General features: G+C 40.6%; 1 protein-coding gene across 20 annotated transcripts in view; it reads right to left on the bottom strand.

Moving 5' to 3' along the window:
- The window catches only part of LOC144336347 (uncharacterized), a 69993-nt gene extending 52189 nt beyond the window's left edge, over nucleotides 1-17804 (bottom strand). For 6 of the 20 annotated variants that reach the window (XR_013408018.1, XR_013408034.1, XR_013408019.1 and 3 more), the window contains exon 1: nucleotides 17747-17804. Coding sequence is in view for 3 of the 20 variants with exons in the window: in XM_077974404.1 (XP_077830530.1) it covers nucleotides 17747-17784 (38 nt within the window). In the remaining 17 variants the exon portion in view is untranslated. Of the gene's footprint in view, nucleotides 1-6541; nucleotides 6596-6668; nucleotides 6723-8618; nucleotides 8712-10099; nucleotides 10171-10753; nucleotides 10923-17746 lie in introns of those variants that run through there. The other 14 variants (XR_013408030.1, XR_013408029.1, XR_013408031.1 and 11 more) reach the window with 7 other exon arrangements.
- Between the last annotated feature and the right edge of the window lie 6161 nt (nucleotides 17805-23965).

The following is a 23965-nucleotide window of genomic DNA, read 5'->3' on the forward strand; positions in this document are numbered from 1 at the left end:
CCTGTAGACCCAGCTACTTGGGAGGCTGAGGCAGAAGAATGGCATGAACCTGGGAGGTGGAGCTTGCAGTGAGCTGAGATCGTGCCACTGCACTCCAGTCTAGGAGACAGAGCAAGACTCCATCTCAAAAAAAAAAAAAAAAAAAAAAAACCAGGAGCATCATGCCCAGATACCCCATTCCATTCCATTATCACCAGGATTCTCTAACATATATATATTCTTCTCTGAACATTAAAAAAAGGGATCCACTTTCAAACTTCAAAGTGAAGAGAAAAGGAGGCTATTTTGTTTCTGAGACACATATTTTATTTCCCACAATTCCAGGCTTTCACATTTTGTATTGTTTAATACAGAAAAATTATTCTGACTGAAAATAGGAATACAACAACATTTCCACAAGGGCAAATTCACCCCAAAAGACTGAGAATTCTAATTCTTAAAGGGAATAAAAATTAATGCCAGGCACGGTGGCTCACGCCTGTAATCCCAAAATTTTGGGAGGCTGAGGCAGGTGGATCATGAGGTCAGGAGTTTGAGACCAGCCTGGTCAGCATGGTGAAACTCCATCTCTACTAAAAATATAAAAAATTAGCTGGGCATGGTGGCGGGCACCTGTAGTCCCAGCTACTCAGGAGGCTAAGGCAGGAGAATTGCTTGAACCCAGCAGGCAGAGGTTGCAGTGAGTCAAGATCACGCCACTGCACTCCAGCCTGGAAAACAGAGTGTGACTCCGTCTCAAAAAAAATTTAATTTTTAAAATGACTATTTCACAATATAGGTGACACTAAAGTCACAATTCTGAGACCGTGACCAGAGAATAGTGTCATTAAATTAACAAAATGAAATAAAAATATTATAGTTTCTTAATTTCTAAAAAATTAATAGGCTAACATGAAAGGTGATATTCAGTAAAAGGTAGAAATAACTATCAGAGATACTGAAAAAATAATGAATCCTGGCTTGGAAAAAGCATATTAAATATTATATTGTAAAATAGTTAAGAAATGCTATTTCATTAATTTCAAGGTTTTACCTCTTTCTCTTCCTACTTTCATTGCAAATTATATATCACTCAAATTAATAACACTTAACCACTGACTACACATGGATATGCAACATTCATTCAACCTTGAAGGTGGGAAAGAAGAGAATTCTCAAAAGCATAGAAATCACCCTTAATCACCCTTGTAGCTTAAAAGCTGCAAATTTTACAGAATCTCTAATACTAAGCAGATTCTCCCCAGCAAAATGCATCTTCTCTCAATTTACAAAGAATCAAGATATCTGAACAGTGAAATACAATCAAGATATCTGAATACATGCAAAACAAAATATTTTAGTACTGTTCTCTCTTAGTGTCCACAAAGTAAGCCTCAGTAACTCACAGATTTTATTTTCAGTATTCTAATACTGTCTCCCTCTACTGTATTAAAAAGGAAATTGAAAGATTTTTATCATTTATTTCCCTTAAGACATAATTAAGAAAAACTTTTCAATTTTTTCCCCAAATAGTTTTTAGAGTTAGTAATCTAACAAGAATATATTTGTGTGTGTGTGTGTATGTGTGTGTGTATATATATCTATAGATATATAGATATATATATGGAGATTCCAGGGTCAAGACAAGAAAAATAATCATCCTTTAGAACAAATCCTTAGAATCTAAGTTCTTCGATTCAAAACTTAGAAAAAACTAAGCAAAGATGCACTAGTTTGGTTGGGAGTCAGAAATATATGTATGTCTCCTGGGCCAGGCTGAGCAATTTAGTTAACTAGGTAAACTTGGGGAAAGATTTAGAGTCCGTTAACTTCAGATTTTTTCCACCTGCAAAACTAGGACTAAAAATACTCTGCCAATGTCTAACAGGACTAAAACTAGAACCCAATTTTGATTCATTCACTGAACTAAGCACCCGCTGCACAATACACACGGCAAGGGCTACCAAGTTTAGCAAACAAAAATACAATACAGAACATACTTATAAAATAAAAAATTAGGCCAGGTGTAATGGCTCATGCCCATAATCCCAACACTTTAGGAGGCCAAAGCGGGCAGATCACTTGAGGTCAGGAGTTCAAGTCCAGCCTGGCCAACATAGTGAAAACCCATCTCTACTAAAAATACAAAAATTAGCTGGGTGTGGTAGCACATGCCTGTAATCCCAACTACTCAGGAGGCTGAGACAGGAGAATCGCTTGAACCAGAGAGGCAGAGGTTGCAGTGAGCCAAGATTGGGCCACTGCACTCCAGCCTGGGCGACATAGTGAGACTCTGTTTCAAAAAAAAATAAAATAAAATAAACATTCATTGTTTATCAGAAATACAAACTTAATTGAGCATGCTGTACTTTATCTGGGAACCCTAACTGGGGCACATACAAAAATACAAGTAAGACATGCTTCTTATCCTCAAAGACTTACATAGGCATGAGGGATATGAAATGTACACATGAACTGCTATACAAGGAAGAAAAGTAGTTACTTAGCATTTAAAGAGGAAAGGGGAAGAAAAGACAAATTGAGAACATAGTAAGTAGGATTGAAGAATGGTTAAAATCAACAAATGCAAGATTCAAAACAGAAAAAACAATGGGAGATGAGAGTGCTTAATTACATCCTCAATTCTAGCGACACAGACCTGTGTATTTACCGCACATGCTATTCTTCCACCAGTATATGAGATGGCTCAGTAATACAAGTTCTTAAGTCATTTATCATTTATTCACACTCAATGTGAATTACTTCAAATGGACCTGCATTAGCAATCTCTTGACAGACATACACCAAAAAAATCAAATTCATAATTTTCAGAACTACATCCCTTTCAAATCTACCTAGAGTTTTGTGCTTGATTACTCAAAAGTATTTTATTAAGCAAATTCTACACTATGTGGATAGGACCAGAGACAGACCAAAATCCTGATAAGGGCTGGGCATGGTGGCTCACGCCTATCATCTCAGCACTTTGGGAGGCCAAGGTGGGTGGATCACCTGAGGTCAGGACTTCGAGACCAGCTTGGCCAACATGGAGAAACCCCATCTCTACTAAAAATACAAAAATTAGCCAGGCGTGGTGGCATGTACCTATAACCCCAGCTACTCAGGAGGCTGAGGCAAGAGAATTACTTGAACCCAGGAGGTGGAGGTTGCAGTGAGCTGAGATCGTGCCACTGCACTCTAGCTTGGGCAACAAGAACGAAACTCGGTCTCAAAACAAACAAACAAACAAACAAAAATCTTGACAAGATTTCATCCCTTTTCTCACTTTCTATTGTCCCAAGCAGCTTTTCATAAATCTGCCTCATAATTAAACAGCTCTGTTCCTGACAATCTTTAAATAAATAAATAGGCAGATCCTTTTTAGCTAGATGCAAAAAACTACTTCACTTTACACTTCCTGCTCCAACCCTCTGAACCTGTCTCCTTTCTGAAGTCCCAGTTACCATTCTCCACGACACAGGCCAACCCTGATCCTATTCCACAATAGGAAACTTCACATGTCCTTAGAACTTCAAGTTAATAAATAGTAGTAACACAGTATGCTACAGGACTTTGTATAAAAAAGGTGTAGTGGCCAAGCCTGTAATCCCAGTGCTTTGGGAGGCCAAGGCAGGCGGATCACTTAAGGTCAGGAGTTTGAGACCAGTCCGGCCAACAATGGTGAAATCCCATCTCTGCTGAAAATATATAAATCAGCCGGGCATGGTGGTGGGCTCCGGTAGTCCCAGCTACTCAGAAGGCTGAGGCAGGAGAATCACTTGAACCCAGGAGGTGAAGGTTGCAGTGAGCTGGGGTTGCACCACTGTACTCCAGCCTGGACAACAAAGCAAGACTCTGTCTCAAAAATAAATAAACAAATAAAATATAAAAAAGGAGTAGTAATGGAAAAAGCCTATCTATATCATGTATTCGCATTAACTCATTTATCATTATACCTTCATATAATTTTACAGCTGAAAGGGTTCCAGAGCTCATTTGGTCCACGGACTTCCTTTCAAAGGTACTGAAAATTTAGTCATAGTCATTTTGTGCCTAGACTAAATTCACAGGGCAAGCAAAGATCCAGAGTCAGATTTCTTGATTTTCAGTTCACTACTTTTCTTACTAAACCACACTATTATCTCTATATATATATTTTTTAACTGAGGCAGAGTCTCACTCTGTTACCCAGGCTGGAGTGCACTGGCATGATCTCGGCTAGCTGCAACCTCTGTCTCCCGGGCTCAAGTGATTCGTCTGCTTCAGCCTCCCGAGTAGCTGGGATTACAGATACGCCACACCCGGCTAATTCTTGTATTTTTAGTAGAGATGCGGTTTCACCATGTTGGCCAGGCTGGTCTCTAGCTCCTGACCTCAGGTGATCCGCGCAACTGGGCCTCCCAAAGTGCTGGGATTGCAGGCATGAGCTACCGCGCCTGGCTATTATCTACATATTTTGAGTAACGGTTACATATTATCTGAATATTAATTCTATTGTATATCTTTCTTTTTGAAAATATAAAGGAATCTAAAACTTAGTTACTTAAACTGTAATTTAAATTATTCACTGTTCCCTCATAATAAAGTAACGTAAAATTCAGCTTAATTAAAAAACAAAACAAAAAAGCAGATTCATCTTAATAGTAGTTTGTACTTTTTTTTTTTTTTTTTTTTTGAGATGGAGTCTCACTGTGTCACCCAGACTGGAGTGCAGTGGCATGATTTTGGGTGACTGCAACCTCCACCTCCCAGGCTCCAGGGATTCTCCCACCTCAGCTTCGTGAGTAGCTGGGATTGCAGGCACCCACCACCACACCTGGCTAATTTTTGTATTTTTAGTAGAGACAGGGTTTCACTATGTTGCCCAGCCTGGTCTTGAACTCCTGACCTCAACTGATCCTCCTGCGTCAGCCTCCCAAAGTGTTGGGATTACAGGTTTAAGTCACTGCACCCAGCCTAAAAAGCGTTTTAAAGAAAAAGAACATATATTAGTAGGCTTGGTGCGGTGACAAGCACCTGTAGTCCCAGCTACTTGGGAGGCAGAGATAGGAAAACTGCTTGAGCCCAGGAGTTCGAGGCTGCAGTGAGCTATGATGGCGCCACTGCACTCCAGCCTGCATAACAGAGCAAGACCCTGCCTTTAAAAAAAAAAAAAAACCATTAAAAGTTACTCTATTCAATTCCACCGTAATTTTTAATAATTGAAAAGACTTGAAGGCCTTCATGTCCAAAACAATAAACATTACACTGAATTACAGATAAACATTTCCAATTTTCCTTAACTTTTGTCTTAGCCTATCATAAAAAGCCCTACAAGTGATTCAAACTGTTGGACCTAAATCAATGTAATAAGGTTTTAGTAAGGAACAGATAAAATAATCATTTTGTTCATACTAAAATATACCAAATCAATTTTAACCACACAATAAATTCATTGAAATAGCCCAATAAATTTCATGACTAGAAACTTCTATATCTATCAAAAATGATTTTATTTCACTTCCTAGAGGAACCAGTGCTTAAATGGAATTGCTTAATATTTAACTGACAGAGAGCTCATCCTGAGTCCTGACTTAAGTATATTTGGTACTTGAAATTTAATATAAGTAAATAAAAACATGAAGAATGAAAACTCTGGACGTACCATCTCAGATTCTGAGCCTATTAAAACATAAAAAGGAAGCATTTTCAGGTGACAGTACATTTATAGGCAAAGGTATTCATATGATTTTTATTGCACAAACATACTGATGAAGCAAGCCAATTCTCCATACCTTTCAACTGAAGAAAAGTAGTTTCATTTTGCCTCCTGAATTCATTTTAGACTCCTTAGTCATTTCTTTTTTTGAGCTGGAGTCTCGTTCTGTCACCCAGGCTGCAGTGCAGTGGCATGATCTCAGCTCACTGCAGCCTCCGCCTCCCAGGTTCAAGCCATTCTCCTGCCTCAGCCTCCCGTGTACCTGGGACTATAGGCAGGCACCACCACGCCCAGCTAATTTTTGTATTTTTTTTAGTAGAGATGGGGTTTTACGATGTTGGCCAGGATGGTCTTGACCTCCTGACCTCGTGATCCACCTGCTTCAACCTCCCAAAGTGCTGGGATTACAGGTGTGAGCCACCATGCCCAACCTAGACTCCTTAGTAATTTCTTACTAAGAATATTAATTCTATTGTATATCTTTCTTTTTGAAAATATAAAGGAATCTAAAACTTAGTTACGTAAACTGTAATTTAAATTATTTACTGTTCCCTCATAATAAAGTAACATAAAATTCAGCTTAATTAAAAAACAAAACAAAAAAGCAGATTCATCTTAATAGTAGTTTGTACTTTTTTTTTTTTTGAGATAGAGTCTCGCTCTGTCGCCCATACAAGTAAATCCACCCAAATCTCCTTTTCAACATAAGAAGCTAGGCAAAACCAGTGTAATTTTGGAAGTCTATATTTAAGGAACATGTATTATTTTAAATAAATTATAAATGTAAAAACAAATTTGTTTAAACCAAAAAATTTCAAATGTTTACTTCTTTTTAAATTGAAATACCACGGGAGACCTACATACCATTCTGAGCTTCTCAACACCTTTTAATTCAGTCACTGACATTAAAATCTGCACCTAGAAAGAAAAAAACTATCACATCACTCATCTCCACAACCTATTAATCAGCAAATAATTATTAAATACTTACTGCACCCCATGCACTGTTCTTGGCACTGGGGAGTCAGCAGTGAATAAAACCTGTCTTAACAGAATTTAATGGCAAACTGTTATAGCTATAAATATACCCATAGTTTAATATTTAGCTGTTCGTCCTGAAACATTTTGATTTTTTAAATTAATTTTAACTATGGTCAACCTAATTTCACAGATAAAAATAATGTACATTTCCCTCAACCACTCTGCCCTTAGAGAAGTTTCCTCATACACACAACAAAGTCAGAACTAAATCAGACTCCTAATATGCCATTAGTTAGGTTGGGGAGGAGGCTTGGTAACTGGGAGCTGAGTTGAAGCCCATAAGCCTTTACCAGCCCCAGCTTGCTCTTCAATGCAGCTACCTCTTCAGTCTACTATTCTCTCAGTGGCTTTATCTGTTACCATGCCTTTCCTACCAACAACGAGAAGCATCTTGAAATTCCGTAAAGTTTTGTCATATCTCCAAGCTACATGGCAGTCGAGAGGCTACAGGTGATAAATTATATACTTACAGATAATAGTGTAAATATTACAACTTTTTCATCTCTGGGGACACAGAACAATGATTACATTTAAACACAGTGCATAGTAAAATAAGTTAAAAATATTGAAAGTACTCTAAATAAAAGCTTACTAATTCAAGATAACTGTAGGCAAGAGCAATCTGGAAATTTTAAATTAAAAATTTCTTAAAATTTCCCAATTTACTAATTTATAAAATAAATACAACTACATGGGCCTTAATAAAAATTTTAAATACACTGTCACACACACACTATATTCTAGAGAAGAACTATTCCATCAAAATCCTAGCTTTGAATAACTTATTATTTTAAATAATCAGTAACTAAAACCAAGCAATCTATCACACAGAGAGGGGAAAAGGTAATACTCTGAGTTATAAATTTTTTACCCTGTCTCATAAAAATAGAAGCATAAAAGCTTAACTTAAATTTTTCCTGGATTTAAATTTATAGATAAATTTGCTTTTCAGTGAAATATCCTCAATAGCAATTTTACCAAGGAGGCCTTCTTCTGAAGGCCACCTCTGAAATAATTAGAGAATTAATGTCAATGGCATGATATTAAGATGTTATTCGGCTGGGCGCAGTGGCTCATGTCTGTAATCCCAGCACTCTGGGAGCTAAGGCGGGCAGATCATGAGGTCAGGAGTTTGAGACCAGCCTGGCTAACATGGTAAAACTCCGTCTCTACTAAAGATACAAAAAATTAGCCGGGTATGGCACTGTGCGCCTGTAATCCCAGTTACTCAGGAGGCTGAGGCAAGAGGATCACTTGAACCCAGGAGGCAGAGGTTGCAGTGAGCCGAGATTGTGCCATTGTACTCCAGCCTGGGTGACAGGGTGAGATTCCATGGAGAAAGAAAGGAAAGGAAAGAAAAGAAAAAAGAAAAGAAAGAGAAAGAAAGAAAAGAAGAGAAAAGAAAAGGAAAGAAAAGAAAAGAAAAAAGAAAAAAGAAAAAAAAAGAAAAAAGAAAAGACAAGACAAGACAGATTATTCAAGAAAAGCATTTCAGGGCCAGGTGCAGTGGCTCATGTCTGTAATGCCAGCACTTTGGGAGGCCAAGGCAGTAGGATCACTTGAGGCCAGGAGTTCAGAGGCCAGTCTGGGCAGTGTAGCAAGACCTCGTCTCTACAAAAAAATGTTTAACGAATTAGCTCAGTGTGGTGGCACGTGCCTGTAGTCCCAGCTACTCAGGAGGCAGAGGCAGAAGGATGGCTTGAGCCCTGGAATTCAAGGCTGCAGTGAACTATGACGGTGCCATTGCACTCAAGCCTGGGTGACAGAGCAAGACTCTGCGCCCCCAGCCCCCAAAAAAAGAAAAACAGGAAAGGAATTTAGGTAGGAAATTTTTCTATTGCTCTTAAAAGTAATAGGACCTAGAAAGGTAGAGGATGAGGCCAGGCACAACGGTTCACACCTGTAACCCCAACACTTTGGGAGGCCGAGGCAGGCGGATCACTTGAGCTCAGGAGTTCAAGACCAGCCTTTTCAACATGGCAAAACCCTGTCTCTGAAAAAAAAAAAAGCAAAAATTAGTCAGATGTGGTGGCATGTACTTGTAGCCCCAGTTACTTGGGAGGCTGGAGTGGGTGGATCACTTGAGCCCAGGAGGAGGAGGGTGCAATGGCCCAAGACCGCACTATTGTACTCCAGTCTGGGCAACAGAGTGAGACCTTGTCTCAAAAAAAAGAAAATGTAGAGGACGGTATGACTCATGTTTTTTCAGGATTTTCACATATGTATCAAGGCACTAGATAACTTGACTCTAGAATTTGCTAGGAGTGTAGATATCTTGCTGACTGAATAGCCCTATTACTCACATGCCAAAACTGAAACTGGGATAAGCACATTTGAGAATAAGCCCTATCACCCAGACCTTTCCTTTCCTAATTTGTAGCTTCCATTTGTGTAATCAGGCCGAAAGTCCTTTTTTTGAACAGATATACAGCAGAAAAGCAAACATTTAAAGCAGGACAGAGTAAGAATTTAACATATAATATGTAAGAGCAGAGTTTCTTAACTCAGCACTACTGACATTTTGAACCAGATACTTCTGTGTTGGGCAGGACTGTCCTGGGCATTAGAGGATATTTAGTAGCACCCCTGGTTTATATTCATTACATGTCAGTAGCTCATCCCCTATCCAACATTCATGATAACCAAAAATCTCTTCAAACATTGCCTAAAGTTTCCTGGGAAACAAAATATTTCCAGTTAAGAACCACTGCTTTAGAGAATTGTGATAAAATTCTATCATAACATAAAGATAAAATAATAGTACAAGTAGGATTATGTAGTCTACAATTTTCTGGGATCACTCACAACCTCTTAGTATTTTTCTGACTTTAAAATTCTTGCTCTCACAATTTCTATATATGTCTAGATATCCACACTGCTGTGATAATTTTCATATATTCCCCTAAAAAATACAACATTAAAAACTCACAATACTCTCAAAACTCTGTGTTTCTTCTGTACCCTCTCATAATTTATCGAAATATACACTTCATTCCTCTATAAAAACCTTATTGTTAAGATTTCCCATCTCAGCATTCTGGTTAACTTAAAATGAACAGACTTCTGACCAAGAAAGCAAATTAAACTTTCATTTCTCCATTAGAAAAAAACAAAGCCAGACTAAGTTGAGAGAGCATGTTAAGTGTTTCCATATAGTTTTTTTTACTTCTAATGGTAAGTTTATCTGTGGTTTAAATGCTAAAAGACTGATTTAACCAATTTTAAGTGATCTCATATCTGCAAACAATATGAAATGTAATTAAGATGAGAAAAATAGGTATTGGGTTTCTGTAATTAAGTTGAGATTAACATTAACAAAATTCAGCTTTGCTATTTAAGACAGAAATGGATACGTTTATAAAATTATAATTTAATACTTACTATCTAATTTTTGTCCTTCTATAAAAGTTTCTAGAGCAGCAGCATAGTTTTTTTAATGGTATTCACATATCCTGCATGAACATATTTAAAACAAATTAACACACACACAAGATCTGGAAAATAGCCTTCTTTCTAAATAGAAACATCTTAGTATTTTCTATTGTTGAAAGAAAAAATTTAAGTATATGTTAGTATGCCAAGACACTTTCTAAAATACTATTAACATCTAGTACCATTTCCAGTAAAATTCAATTTTAGAACTTACTTCAGAAGGAATTTCACTTTAATTGTACATACTTGCTTGTTCCAAAATATCATTATACCAAGGAATTAAAGCAGTTTCTTACTTAAAGAATAAAGTTACACTTATCAACAGAAACAAGATGGGATATAAAGCTAATAGATATAGAGCTTTCATAGCGTTAAATGTAGCCTATTCAGCTTGATTGAAGAATAGGATGTTCTCTAGTCAGTTAAATAGAGTAAATTCCAAATGATAAACAAAAAAGGAATGTGAAATCCATCAGTTTCATCTATACCTTGCAGTTATTTCAATCATCACTATATTAAAATATATTAAGTATAGATCTCCTATCACATACTAGGTTAACAAAATAATAGAACTATAACTTTATATTTAAAGTTGAATCATACCTGCTATAAATACATACATACAGCATCAAGCTTACGTTGCCCTCTCTTATCCTCTATCAATAGCACACAACTCTAATAAAATGCAATTAAACATTCTGTTCAAAGCCAGATACAATCTAATAGATGGCTACAGCAACTGATCAAGAGTTAACATTAGAGAGATTAAAACTTTTTCACCCTGTGCAGTCACAACATGTAGGTGTGGTAGCTGGAAAAATAATTATGTAAGAGATTACACAACTAGGGAGATCAAGGACAAGTGCAGGAACACAGGAGCACTTTTATTTTCTGCCAACTGCCTACAAACGCTAGGGATTTTTCCAGTTTTCTTAAATCGTAAAATTATTTCAATAGCCACATGTGTCACTGACTTTGCTTTAACCTAGTAGCATAATTCTCACAAAGCAATGAATACAGATGCCCCTCAACTCACCTGGGGTTACATTCGATCAACAGAAAGAAAGTGTGGCTCCAACTAAGAGAGCAAAGAAGCTATAAGATGCTGCTTCAAGGGCCTCACTTTGTACCTTGCAGGCTGTTATAAGAAATTTGGACCTTAGGTGCGATGGAAAGCCATGGAAAGTTTGTTGTTAGTAGGAGAGAGACATGGTCCAATTTACTCTTTTTAAATGTCATTCTGGTTGCTGTATGGTGAATACATAATAACAAATCAGGACTGGAAATGGAAACTTCTTAGGAAACTTCTACCTTAAGTTTAGGCTAGAAAAGGATGTTAGCCACACAGGTGATGAAGAGAAATATAATGAGCTGGAATATATTAGAACCAGCAAGACTTGCCAATGCAGGATAAGATAAACTGAAGATCAATCCAGGGTTTTGGGCTTACTTAGATCTATACCTAGCACCCAGTAAGCACTCAATGAAAAGTATTGATTTCTCTCCTTGCAGACATTTTTCTGCCTTTTCCCCAATCTCTAATTTGACCACATCTCCTTTGCCACAAAATATAAAAACGTTTGCCTCTCTAGTCTCAATCTTCTCAAAGCCACTAGTAACCCCTTATCAAATCCAGCAAGCTGAAAGGTAAGTTCTTTCAGCTGACCATTCTGTTTGCTTCTTAAAAACTAATGTTTTCTGGGTTGGGCGCGGTGGTTCACACCTGTAATCCCAGCACTTTAGGTGGCCCAGATGGGTGGATCACCTGAGGTCAGAAGTTCAAGACCAGCCTGGCCAACATGGCAAAACCCCATCTCTACTAAAAACACAAAATTAGCCAGGCATGGTGTGCATGCCTGTAATCCCAGCTACTCAGGAGGCTGAGGCAGGAGAATCGCTTGAACCCAGGAGGCAGAGGTTGCAGTGAGCCGAGACTGTGCCATTGCATTTCAGCCTGAGTGACAAGAGCAAAACTCTGTCTCAAAAAATAAAAAAATAAAAAATAAATAAAAATTAAAAATCTGATGTTTTCCTTGGGCTCAGTACTTAGACTTCCTCCCCTTTAGAAACATTCTTTGACTCTCTAAGTGGTGTCGGGGCTTCACATATGTCTTGAATCACCCTGATGACTCAAGTCTATCTTGAGAGCCTAAACAGTGCTCCCGTGCAATATCAGCATTGTTTTCTCTAGACTTCACCCGAAATGTCCCAGAGGCAATTCAAAGACAAATATTCAAAATCTAAAACTACTTCCTGTCTTCAAACCTATTCCCTCATGCTGAATGCAGTCTTTAAGTGCTATCATCCTAGGTGCCATTTAAGTGAAAGGCACGAATTCCTACTACATTCCGCCAGCCAGAAACTCAGGAGTCATCCCTTATATTCCAATCATCAAGTCCAGTGCATTTTACATAAAACAACTCCCCTCCATGCCCTCAATCACTGCCCTACATGCAGATATTCATCTTTGACCGGGTCTGCACCACCATCTTCCTGCTATCCCTTGTCACTCCTCCAATTCATTATCTACTCTGCTTTTAAAGTAGGTTTTGTAATTCAGAAAATTTCATTTCTTTCCTCCAAATTCTTCACAGATCTCCATGATCATATGATAAAATGAAAACCATCTGCTGAGCTTTAATGCCTTTGATGGCCTGGGCTCTCTCCACTTGTTTAGCCTTTATCTCCTGGCACTTGCCTCCTCACATTTTATGTTCTAATACTACTAACAACTTGTATTATTCCCAAAACAGAACAGTTATGTAGTCTTTGCCATGTGCCTGGCACTGTACTAAGCATACAATACAGGGTACCTCACTTATCCTCATAATAACCCTTTCAAGTAGGTCCTATTTGTTCCCATTTGGCAGATGAGAAGTCTGCTCCGGAGTGATGACAGGAACCTTACCAAAGTTACACAGTTATCATGAAACCAGAATTTTGACCCAAGAGTCTCTGACTCCAGAGCCTGGACTCTTCACCACCACACACACTGGGCCTTGAACGATTCTCAAAATTCACATGTTTTCCCTCCCTACTGAATTCTGCAACCTCCTCTGTAAAGTTTTTTAACTCCCTCAGTCAGATTCTATTCTGCTATGCTCTTTTATACACAACACCATTACAGTAGTTACCTTATATTTTAATGATCTGTTGACTTGTCTTTCCACTAGACTGAAAACTCACTTATTGAAGTTTTTTCATCCTGAGAGTCCTGATTTCCACTACAACATTCACCACTTAATGTTCATTCTTTGTTGAACGAATGAAAAATGTGAAACAGCATATGTGATAAGAATAATTCCCCTTTATTCCTAATTGGATGACCTTATATAAAATGTACACATTTTAACTCACATGATACCAAGTGACCTGAATCCCAAATGGCTGTTAAAGCAGCCCTTGGGAAAATCCAGGAGAAATACCCTCACATTCATCATCAAGGTTTCAGCCCTACTTATCACTACCAATTATTTAATAATTTACATTGATCTGTTCATTTTTGTGAGGTCATCTCACAGTTTAAAAAGAACATTTCTTCTTAACACAGCTGGTTCTTATCATGATCATCCTCCCCACACCCAAGGTTTCTGATTAGGGGTCTGTGGTGGGTCCTGAGAATTTGCATTTCTAGGGCCAGGCACAGTGGCTCACACCTGTAATCCCAGCACTTTGGGAGGCTGAGGGTAGTGGATCATTTGAGGCTAAGAGTTTGAGACCAGCCTGGCCAACACAGTGAAACCCCGTCTCTACTAAATCTATAAAAATCAGCTGGGTGTGGTTACACATGCCTGTAATCCCAGCTAATTGGGAAGCAGACGCAGGAGAATTGCTTGAACCTGGGAGGTGGAGGTTGCAGTGAGCTGAGATTGCACCACTGCATTCCAGCCTGGGTGACAGAGCAAGACTCTGTCTCAAATAAATAAATAAATAAATAATTTGCATTTCTAATATGTTGATGCTGCAGCTCAACTGGAGCCCATACCTTTGAGGACCACTGTTCTATAGCACTAGACTAAAATTTGGGAAACCTGTGTCCTGAGGTCCCCCTTCTGCCGTAACTGGTGTGTCTCTATGACAGATCATTTGGATTTACTTGGGTCTCAGTTTTCTTTTTAAGAAATGGGGTATCTTTATGTTGCCTAGGCTGGTCTTGAACTCCTGATCTCAAACTCCTAGTCTCATGTGATCCTCCCACCTCAGCCTCCCAAAGGGGTAAGATTACAGGCATGTTGCCGGGCGCGGTGGCTCACGCCTGTAATCCCAGCACTTTGGGAGGCCGAGGCGGGCGGATCATGAGGTCAGGAGATCGAGACCATCCTGGCTAACACGGTGAAACCCCGTCTCTACTAAAAATGCAAAAAATTAGCCGGGCGAGGCGGCGGGCGCCTGTAGTCCCAGCTACTCGGGAGGCTAAGGCAGGAGAATGGCGTGAACCCGGGAGGCGGAGCTTGCAGTGAGCCGAGATCGCGCCATTGCACTCCAGCCTGGGCGACTAAGCGAGACTCTGTCTCAAAAAAAAAAAAAAAAAAGATTACAGGCATGAGCCACCACACTCAGCCAGGTCTGCTTTCTTATGTACACTGTGAAAAGGAAGAGTAAGAAGTACTGGACTACATGAGTCATAAGGACATTTTTTAAAAAAGCGAAATCTCACTCTCTCACCCAGGCTGGAGTGCAATGGTGTGATCTCGGCTCACTGCAACCTCCACCTCCCAGGTTCAAGCAATTTTCCTGCCTCAGCCTCCCAAGTAGCTGGGATTTCAGGCACCTGCCACCAGGGCCCAGCTAATTTTTTGTATTTTTAATAGAGACAGGGTTTCATTATGTTGGCCAGGCTGGTCTTAAACTTCTGACCTCAGGTGATCCACCCGCCTCGGCCTCCCAAAGTGCTGGGATTACAGGCGTGAGCCACCACACCTGGCCCATAAGGATTTTCAATGACAATTTGCACTTCTGATGAACTGCCAGGTGATCCTGATACTGCTGGTCCAAGAGCCACACATTAAAAACCAAGGTACTAGTGCTATCCACATGACTATTCTATGCAATTCTACTCCTAGGTATATATAATCAAAAGAAAGAAATGCATGTGTTCACCAGAATACACACAAGAGTACTCACAGAAGCTTTATTTATGCTAGCTAATAACTAGAAATAAACCAGATGTCCAATCAGAATAAACTGTGCTATACTTACATTCATACAACATATATTTATACAATTATGCAACGGAATACTACACAGCAATGCAAAAGAACTACTGCTTCACACAATATGGATGTATACTCATGTAATGATTAAAGCAAAAACAGACTGCCTACATTGAATAAAGCACCTACTATATGATTCTGTTTATGAGTCAATATCAAGCAAAACGAACTGATGGTGATGGAGGTGAAAACAGGAGTCAGCAGGACAGTAAGAAGAATTGCTGGCTGGGAAGGAGCATGAAGGAACTTTATGAATGGAGACGCTCTATATCTTGATCTGGGTGGTGTACACATAGGTAAAAACTCATCAAACTGTAGAACTTAAAATTTGTGTTATTTACACGTATCATATATGCCTCAATAAAAAATTTGAAGCCAGGTGCAGTCACACCTGTAATCCCAGCACTTTGGGAGGCTGAGGCAGGCGGATCAGCTGAGATCAGGAGTTTGAGACCAGCCTGGCCAACATGGCCAAACTCCATCTCTACTAAAAAGTACAAAAATTAGCCAGGTGTGGTGGTGTGCGCCTGTAATCCCAGCTACTTGGGAGGCTGAGGCAGGAGAATCACTTGAACCTGGGAGGTGGAGGTTGCAGTGAGCCGAGATTGTGCCATTGTACTCCAGCCTGGGTGACAGAGTGAGACCCTGTCTCAAAAATAATAATAATAAGTAAAATAAGATGGAAAGTGACAATGAAGTTCATTATATTAATATTCTTTAAAAGCAACTTTTTTTTTTTTTTTTTTTTGAGACAGAGTCTCACTCTGTCACCCAGGCTGGAGTGCAGTGTCATGATCTCAGCTCACTGCAACCTCCGCTTCCCAGGTTCAAGCGATTCTCCTGCCTCAGCCTCCCAAGTAGCTGCGATTTCAGGCACCTGCCACCATGGCCCAGCTAATTTTACAGACATGGGCCACTGCGCCCAGCCTAAAAGCAACTTTTATATAAACTGGATTTCCAAAGGAAGCACTAGGCCTAACATGAAAATTAAGAAATGTAATTCAAAGTAATAGCTATCTAATATAAAAAATTATGGAGAAAAATTCTCACTGCTTCCTGTAACATTATCCCAAAACTGATCCCAGAAGCCTTATTGCTGGTGTCTAAAGGTCTATATATTTAGATTCGAAAAACATACCTGGACCCTAAAAGGCCTTACAGGACCTGGCTCCTAGTTTCCTGTCCAACCTTATCTCCTAATCAAATGGGCTCTCTAACAAAAAGGGCCTTTTTGCTGCTCCATATACAGACCCACTTCATTCCTACTTCAGGGTCTCTGCACTGGCTCTTGGTCCTGCCTGGAATGTTCTTTCCCAGAGCTTCCAAGCTCATTCTCTTATTCCTTCAGGTCTCTGCTCAACTATCACCTTAACAGAGGCTCTAGTACCCTGTGGCACATTTCTTATAAAAGCCATAGCTAGAAAAGATGCTGTCTTGCCTGAAATTGTTAACCTTACTTATGTTAGATCATAACAACAAAACAGGGTTTCCTTTTTTTTCTGTGCTTTAAAGCAAAAAGAAACAGAACAAAAACCAAAAAAGATCTCCTGTTAAAATTCTGTGACCCACAGCATCATTTATGTTTAGGCTCTTCTTTAACTCTTATTAACTCTTGCTCTTTTACATTCCTTTACAGCTTTATAGTTTGTCTTCACTACACACCTACGAGAAGTGATTTCTAGGTTAGCTAAGTATATAACTAAGACTAACCCATAGCAATCAGCGCCTTTGCACACAGCAACTCCTAAAAATTTTTTGATAAACAAATGAGTGAATAAAGAACTATGACAAGACATCTAGAAAGTTTTAGGGACGTGAGGGAGAAGGTTTTTGTTCCAGTAGACTGACATCATACCGACACTTTCATATAAGAATGGCAACAATGATTATCAAACGAAAAAATTAATTTTCATCGAGCCCAGAGTCCACTTTTCTCTTCTAGTCATAAACGCCATTAAAAAAAAAAAAAAATCCTTTCAGCCCAACTACAGATGCCAACCATGCTCCCAATAAATAGAGGAGGTTTTTCTCAGAAGCTTCAGGAATGCAGGAGTCTGGAAGTGGAAAGGGCAAGACAGGAGGAGTCTGAGGTAACGCGGCTACCGGGAGACAGAGAAAGGAGACAGAGAATCTCAACACTGGGGCTGAGACGCAGCATCCCTAGAGCCTGGGTGCCAATCAGGCGGTGCTGGCAGGAGGCGGGTCAGCCGGGAGTGGAGGGAGCAGAAAAGGCTCTCTCACCTCTAACGCCGCCTGGGGGTCCCGGTCGATTAGAGCATCTGAGAAGCTCTGGAAAAATCTGTCAGAAAAACGACTCCAGCAGAGCCCACTGGCCAAGGAAAGGGGGATAAAATAAATAGCAAAGGGAAGGAAAAACACGCACCTCTGGGATGCTGCAGGTCCTGCTGCAACCGCCGCCATCCCTCGTAGTCACTGTTGCTGCCGCCGGAGCTGCTACTACCGCGCTCAGAAACTCCGCCACCGCCCAAGGGGGAAACTTCGGCAGAAACACCAACCGAGCTTCCGTCCTAAGTAGCCAACGAGCAGCCACGCAGCGTGCTGCTAGCGGGACGGGGAGGCGACCCGCGGGCGCGTGGCCGGCTGGGTCAGTGGAGGACCGAGTTCTCCCAGCCGGCACCCGGGCCCGGGACCCGCGCTCACAGTCCCCGCCCCCTCGCAGCTATGGTTACGGAGGCCTGGGCCTACGGGTTCTCCCTCTTTTCCTCCGCGCCCACGCCCGCGGGCACTCCGACAGAGCCTCCAGGAGTAGTAGCTCAGAGGCACTTTTGTAACACACCGTTATCCTTCAGGAAAGTGTACGGGCAGGGGCGTTTGCTTGTCCGTTAATAACAGAAGCTACAGGCCGGGCGTCGTGGCTCACGCCTATAATCCCAGCACTTTGGGAGGCCGAGACGGGTGGATCACGAGGTCAGGAGTTCAAGACCAGCCTGGCCAAGATGCTGAAACCCTGTCTACTAAAACTATAAAAACTAGCCGGGCGTAGTGGCACGCGCCTGTAATCCCAGCTATTCGGGAGGCTGAGGCAAGAGAATCCCTTGAACCCGGGCAGCAGAGGTTGCAGTGGGTCAAGATTGTGCCACTGCACTCCTGCCTGGGCGACAGAGCGAGACTCCGTTTCAAAAATATAATAATAATAATAACACAAGCTACTTCAAGCTCCGTTTTCCCTAGGTTTTATCATGGCTTTCGTCTCCGTGATGTCACTGGCGGCTGCGCGGTCTTTTCAGGGGACAGAGAGGCCTGGATGGCGCCTGGATTCCCGCGATCATTGCGCTGGGAATGGAAAAGGGCTGGGACTCGCTGGAAATCGTTCTGACCTAATAGCCTTCTGGTTCCGGGGAGACGCGCCCGGCGCCCGCGTGCTATTCATTCCCTTCCTCATAACTCCACAGCTCAGGATTTCTTCTTAGTGGGTTTCCCAGATCAAGAAGGAAAACCTTTTCTATCCGAAAGCACTGAGGGGCGGAAGGTGGTCTGAAGTGATCTCAGGGCCGCTTTGTTTCCCACTCCAGTCGGTCAGGCCCTCCCTCAGCGCCCTTTGACCCATGCTGAGCGGATGGGGAAAGGTGCTAGCGCGTTCCAGGGATGGGGGCAGATTGGGGAGCTGGAGGGAGTGGTCTTTATCTACCTTTCTACCACTACCAAACTGTGTTAATTAATGTCGCTTTATAATAAGTCTCGAAGTCCTGTGACTTTATTCTCCCAAGATTGCTTTGGCTTATTCTAAGGCCATTGTATTTCTAGGTGAATTTTGGAATTAGTTTGTCAGTTTTAAAAAAAACAAAACTGCTGGAATTTGTACTGGGCTTGCATTGGATCTATAGATCTGTTTGGGGATAACTAGTATATTAACAATATTAAGTCCTTCAGTTCATTTAAGAGGCCGTTTATTTAAGGGCCTCTAATTTCTCCTGGCAATGTTTTGTAGATTGTACACGTATTTATACTTTAATGCAGCTGTGCTTGGATAGATTGCAGTATAGAGATCACACATATCTTTCATTAGATTTCCTCTTGAGTAGTGTTTTGAATGCGATGTTAAATAGCATTTGTAAAATATTCTCATTTGTTGTAAGACTACAGGAACGCTATTGATTTTTACATATTGATGTTATATTCAAGCATCTTGCTAAGTTCCCCTATTATTTGTAATACTGTGTAGAGTCTTTTGGAATTTATGTGATCACAATCTTGGAATCTGTGAATAAAGGTGGTTTAACTTCTCTGTTATCCTTATACCTTTTAGTTTTGTTACTGGCTAGTATGTCCACTATTGAATAGAAATAGTGATAATGGACTTCCTTGTCTTGGTTATAACATCAAGAGGAAAGCATTCAATATCAAGTGCTTTTTCTGCCTTTATTGAAATGTTCATATGTATTTTTTAATAATATGTTACTGTTATATAATAATTTAAAAATAATATTTTAAATAATGTTACAATGTAACCAATTACATTGGTTAATTTTCACATGTTATCTAAATGGCCAGTTGTCCTTCCGGATCCCCATTGATTCCAATTGCGATGGCACTATAGGAGAGGCGGAGCCCGCGAAGGAGATATAAGGTTTATTCAGGACTTACATACAGGGGTGGTCCAGTGGTGGTGGGCTGGCCAGGAGAACTGCTACTGTTCATAAAAAAGGCATGTAGTCTATACAGCATTTTCACTTAGCACCCTCCTTCTAGCAACATCCATTTAACCCAAAACAAAGGGCCCTGATCCACTGTACAGCCTGTGTTCCAAGAGATGGGGCACGGGTGTGGATGTCCCTCATAGATAAAGAGTGAATCTTAGTGTTGGCTACTCCTGGATTCCTTAGGCTAGGACTCCAAACACACTTAGAATAGGGTTATTTTCAGGTATGCTCCAGTTATGGCTCAGCCATACACCAAGGTGTGTATAACAGCCCCTGCCATGCATCAATATGCATATAAATATGAATAGTCTCTGAAAGGGCGAATTCCAAGATTGACCTATAGGCCCAATGTGAAAAGTTCTATATTAATAGCTATGTCATGGCCGGGCGCAGTGGCTCACGCCTGTAATCCCAGCATTTTGGGAGGTTGAGGTAGGTGGATCCCTTGAGGCCCGGAGTTGGAGACCAGCCTGGGCAACATGACAAAACCCCATCTCTACTAAAAACATAAAAATTAACTGGGCAGCTGTGGTGAGCACCTGTAATCCCAGCTACTAGGGAGTCTGAGGCACAAAATCGCTCTAACCTGGGAGGCGGAAGTTGCAGTGAGCAAGATGGCACCACTGCACTCCAACCTGGGCAACAGAGTCAGACTCTGTCTCAAAAAAAAAAAATATATATATATATAGCTGTATCATGGACATTGAAATTATAACAAGATTCCAAAATTACCACCAGAATGACTTAAATTAAAAGGACTTCCAATACCAAGTGTCCAGAGCTGCACGCCCCGGCCATAGCGAATAATAATTGAGGATTAAACGCCTGAGCTATATTCATTTCCACCCCACACCTTCTCCCTATCTTTGCCTTTTTTCCCCTGTACTAATACCTCATTAAAGATGGCGCTCTTCCTGCTTCTTCTTCACTCACTTTTCCCGCGCAAGCGAAAATTGTTACTTAGTTGTTACTTAACAGCGCAAGCGCAACATGACGTCCGAGGGGAGAAACCGAAACTAACCTGGCCACGCCCTCAGCAATGAGATCATTTCCGCCTTAGCCCAACCCCTTCCCTTCCAAGTGTATATAAGGCAGTGCATTACCGCCATTAAACGAGACTTGGTCAGAGCACTGTCTTGTCTCCATTTCTCGTGTCTCTTGTTCCCCAAATTCCCACCCCCTCCTCCAGGGCCTGCTCTGACTATCCCGCGGGCCGGGATAACCAAGCATTGACAAGAATATGGAGCAACTATATGTTTCACCCATTGTTGGTGAGTGTTTAAATTGGTTAATCATTTTGGAAAACTGTGTGTCACTGTATTAGTCTGTTCTTGCATTGCTATAAAGAAATACCTGAGACTGGGTAATTTATGAAGAAAAAATGTTTAATTGGCTCATGCTTCTGCAGACTGCACAAGAAGCATAGCAGCTTCTGCTTTTGAGGAGGCCTCAGGAAGCTTCCAATCATAGCAGAAGGCAAAGGTAGAGACGGTATCTTACATGGCAGGAGCAAGAGCAAGTAGGGTGGGGGGAGGTGCCACACACTTTTAAACAACCAGATCTCCCAAGAACTCACTCACTGTTGCAAAGACAGTATTAAGGGGGATGGTACTTAATCATTCATAAGAAACCCACTCCCATGATCCAATTACCTCCCATCAGGCCCAACCTCCAACATTGGGGATTATAATTTGACATGAGGTTTGGGTGAGGACACATACCCAAACTATATCAGACACTATCTACTAAAGCTAGTTATACACAAACCATACTACCCAATAATTCTACCACTGGGCATATACCCGAGTATTTATGATCATATACAAGAATATTCATCGCAGCATTATCCACAGTAGCAAAAACTGGAAATAATCTAAATGTCCTCAAATTGGATAAAAAAATTACATAGCAATGAATAAGAATGTACTACTACTATACACAACAATATGGATGCATCTTATATACATAAGTTGAGGTAAAGAGGCCAGAGTACATCATGATTCATTCCATTTATATGAAGATAAAAAACTGTAGTGAGAGGAATCATAAGGGAATCTCCTGGTTGTCAGGGAGGGTGGGGAGCACGGGCATGAAGAAACCTTCTTCTTGGATGCAGGAAATGTTACATATCTTGATCTGGCTGGTAATCACAGAAGTGTATTGAGACATAAAATTTTATCAAGTTATATACAAGATTTGTGCAGCCTGGGTGCAGTAGCTCATGCCTGTAATCTCAGCACTTTGGGAGGCCAAGCAGAAAAATTGAGCCCAGAAGTTCAAGACCAGCCTGGGCGAGATGGGGAGAACTTGTCTGTACAAAAAATAAATAGAAAGCATTAGCCAAGCACAGTGGCGTGTGCCTTAGCTATTTGGGAGGCTGAGGCAGGAGGATCGCTTGAGCCCAGGAGGTTGAGGCTATGATTGTGCCACTGCACTCCAGCCTGGGCAACAGTGCGAGCCTCTTTCTCTTTAAAAAAACAACAGCAGCAACAACAACAACAACAAAAATTGTTCACTTTATTTTGATTTTGCAGACTAGTTTGGGGAGAAATGATATTTTTCCCTTGTATTGCCTTTTCCTGTCCATGAATACAATTGCTTGCTTCATTCATTCAGTTTCTCATATCTTTTAGTAAACTTTTATAATTTTCTCCATAAATTCTTGGCATCCGTTTATTGAAACCTTGGGAGGAAGGAGAGACAAATACTTAAGAAGTCATTGATGAAATATGTTTTCATATGCAAATGACACAACTAAATATGCCAATGTACTTCGCTTGGGTAATTTAAAGAAGGTGATGAATAACCATGCTGGATTAGGGGACGTTTCTTGAAGGATAATTGGTCTTCAACTCGAAGAGTGAAAATATTTAGTCACTTATACTGTTACCTAACATCTACCTAACATCTATGAGAGGGATTATTTTCATTCATTTGAAAGAGAAAATCTTCCCAATCTAATGTTGAGGCCGTCCTTAAGTAAGTGTATTACACTTGATAATTTCCTTTCGAACTGAATCTAACAAGAATATCTTATTTGTATCTTTTTCACAATAAAGCTTTCCCAAAGAGAGGTTTATGAATATGTGCACTTTACAAAGTTATATATATGGATTTGTGCACTTTACAAAGTTATACTTTAATAAAATAGAAAAAAGATTTAAAGCAAAATCACTAATCAAAAATTAAAATGTAAAAAGCCATGACATTTACAGTAACATAAAAAATATTAAATACTGAAAAGTAAATCTGACAAGACGTATGCAAGACATGTGCACTGGAAACTATAAATCATTGCTGAAAGGAATGAAAGAAGACTTGGGAGGCCGAGACGGGCGAATCATCTGAGGTCGGAAGTTCAAGACCAGCCTGACGAACATGGAGAAACCATGTCTCTACTAAAAATACAAAATTAGTCGGGCGTGGTGGCACATGCCTGTAATCCCAGCTATGCAGGAGGCTGAAGCAGGAGAATCACTTGAACCCGGTAGGCAGTGGTTGCGGTGAGCCAAGATCATTCCATTGCACTCCAGCCTGGGCAACAAGAGTGAAACTCCATCTCAAAAAAAGAAAAAAAAAAAAAGAAAGAAAGAAAGAAAAGAAATTGACCGGGCGCGGTGGCTCATGCCCGTAATCTCAGCACTTTGGGAGGCCAAGGAGGGAGGATCCTGAGGTCAGGAGATCGAGACTATCCTGGCTAACACGGTGAAACTCTGTCTCTACTAAAAAAACAAAAAATACAAAAAAATTAGCCGGGCGTGGTGGCGGGCGCCTGTAATTCCAGCTACCCGGGAGGCTGAGGCAGGAGGATGCCGTGAACCTGGGAAGTGGAGCTGGCAGTGAGCCGAGATCGTACCACTGCAGTCCAGCCTGGACTGTTGTCGGAGGAAGACTCCGTCTCAAAAAGAAAATTAAAGAAGACTGAAAAATGGAGAGCTCCT

This window comes from Macaca mulatta, chromosome 17 (assembly GCF_049350105.2).
Source record: "Macaca mulatta isolate MMU2019108-1 chromosome 17, T2T-MMU8v2.0, whole genome shotgun sequence".
NCBI lineage: Eukaryota > Metazoa > Chordata > Mammalia > Primates > Cercopithecidae > Macaca > Macaca mulatta.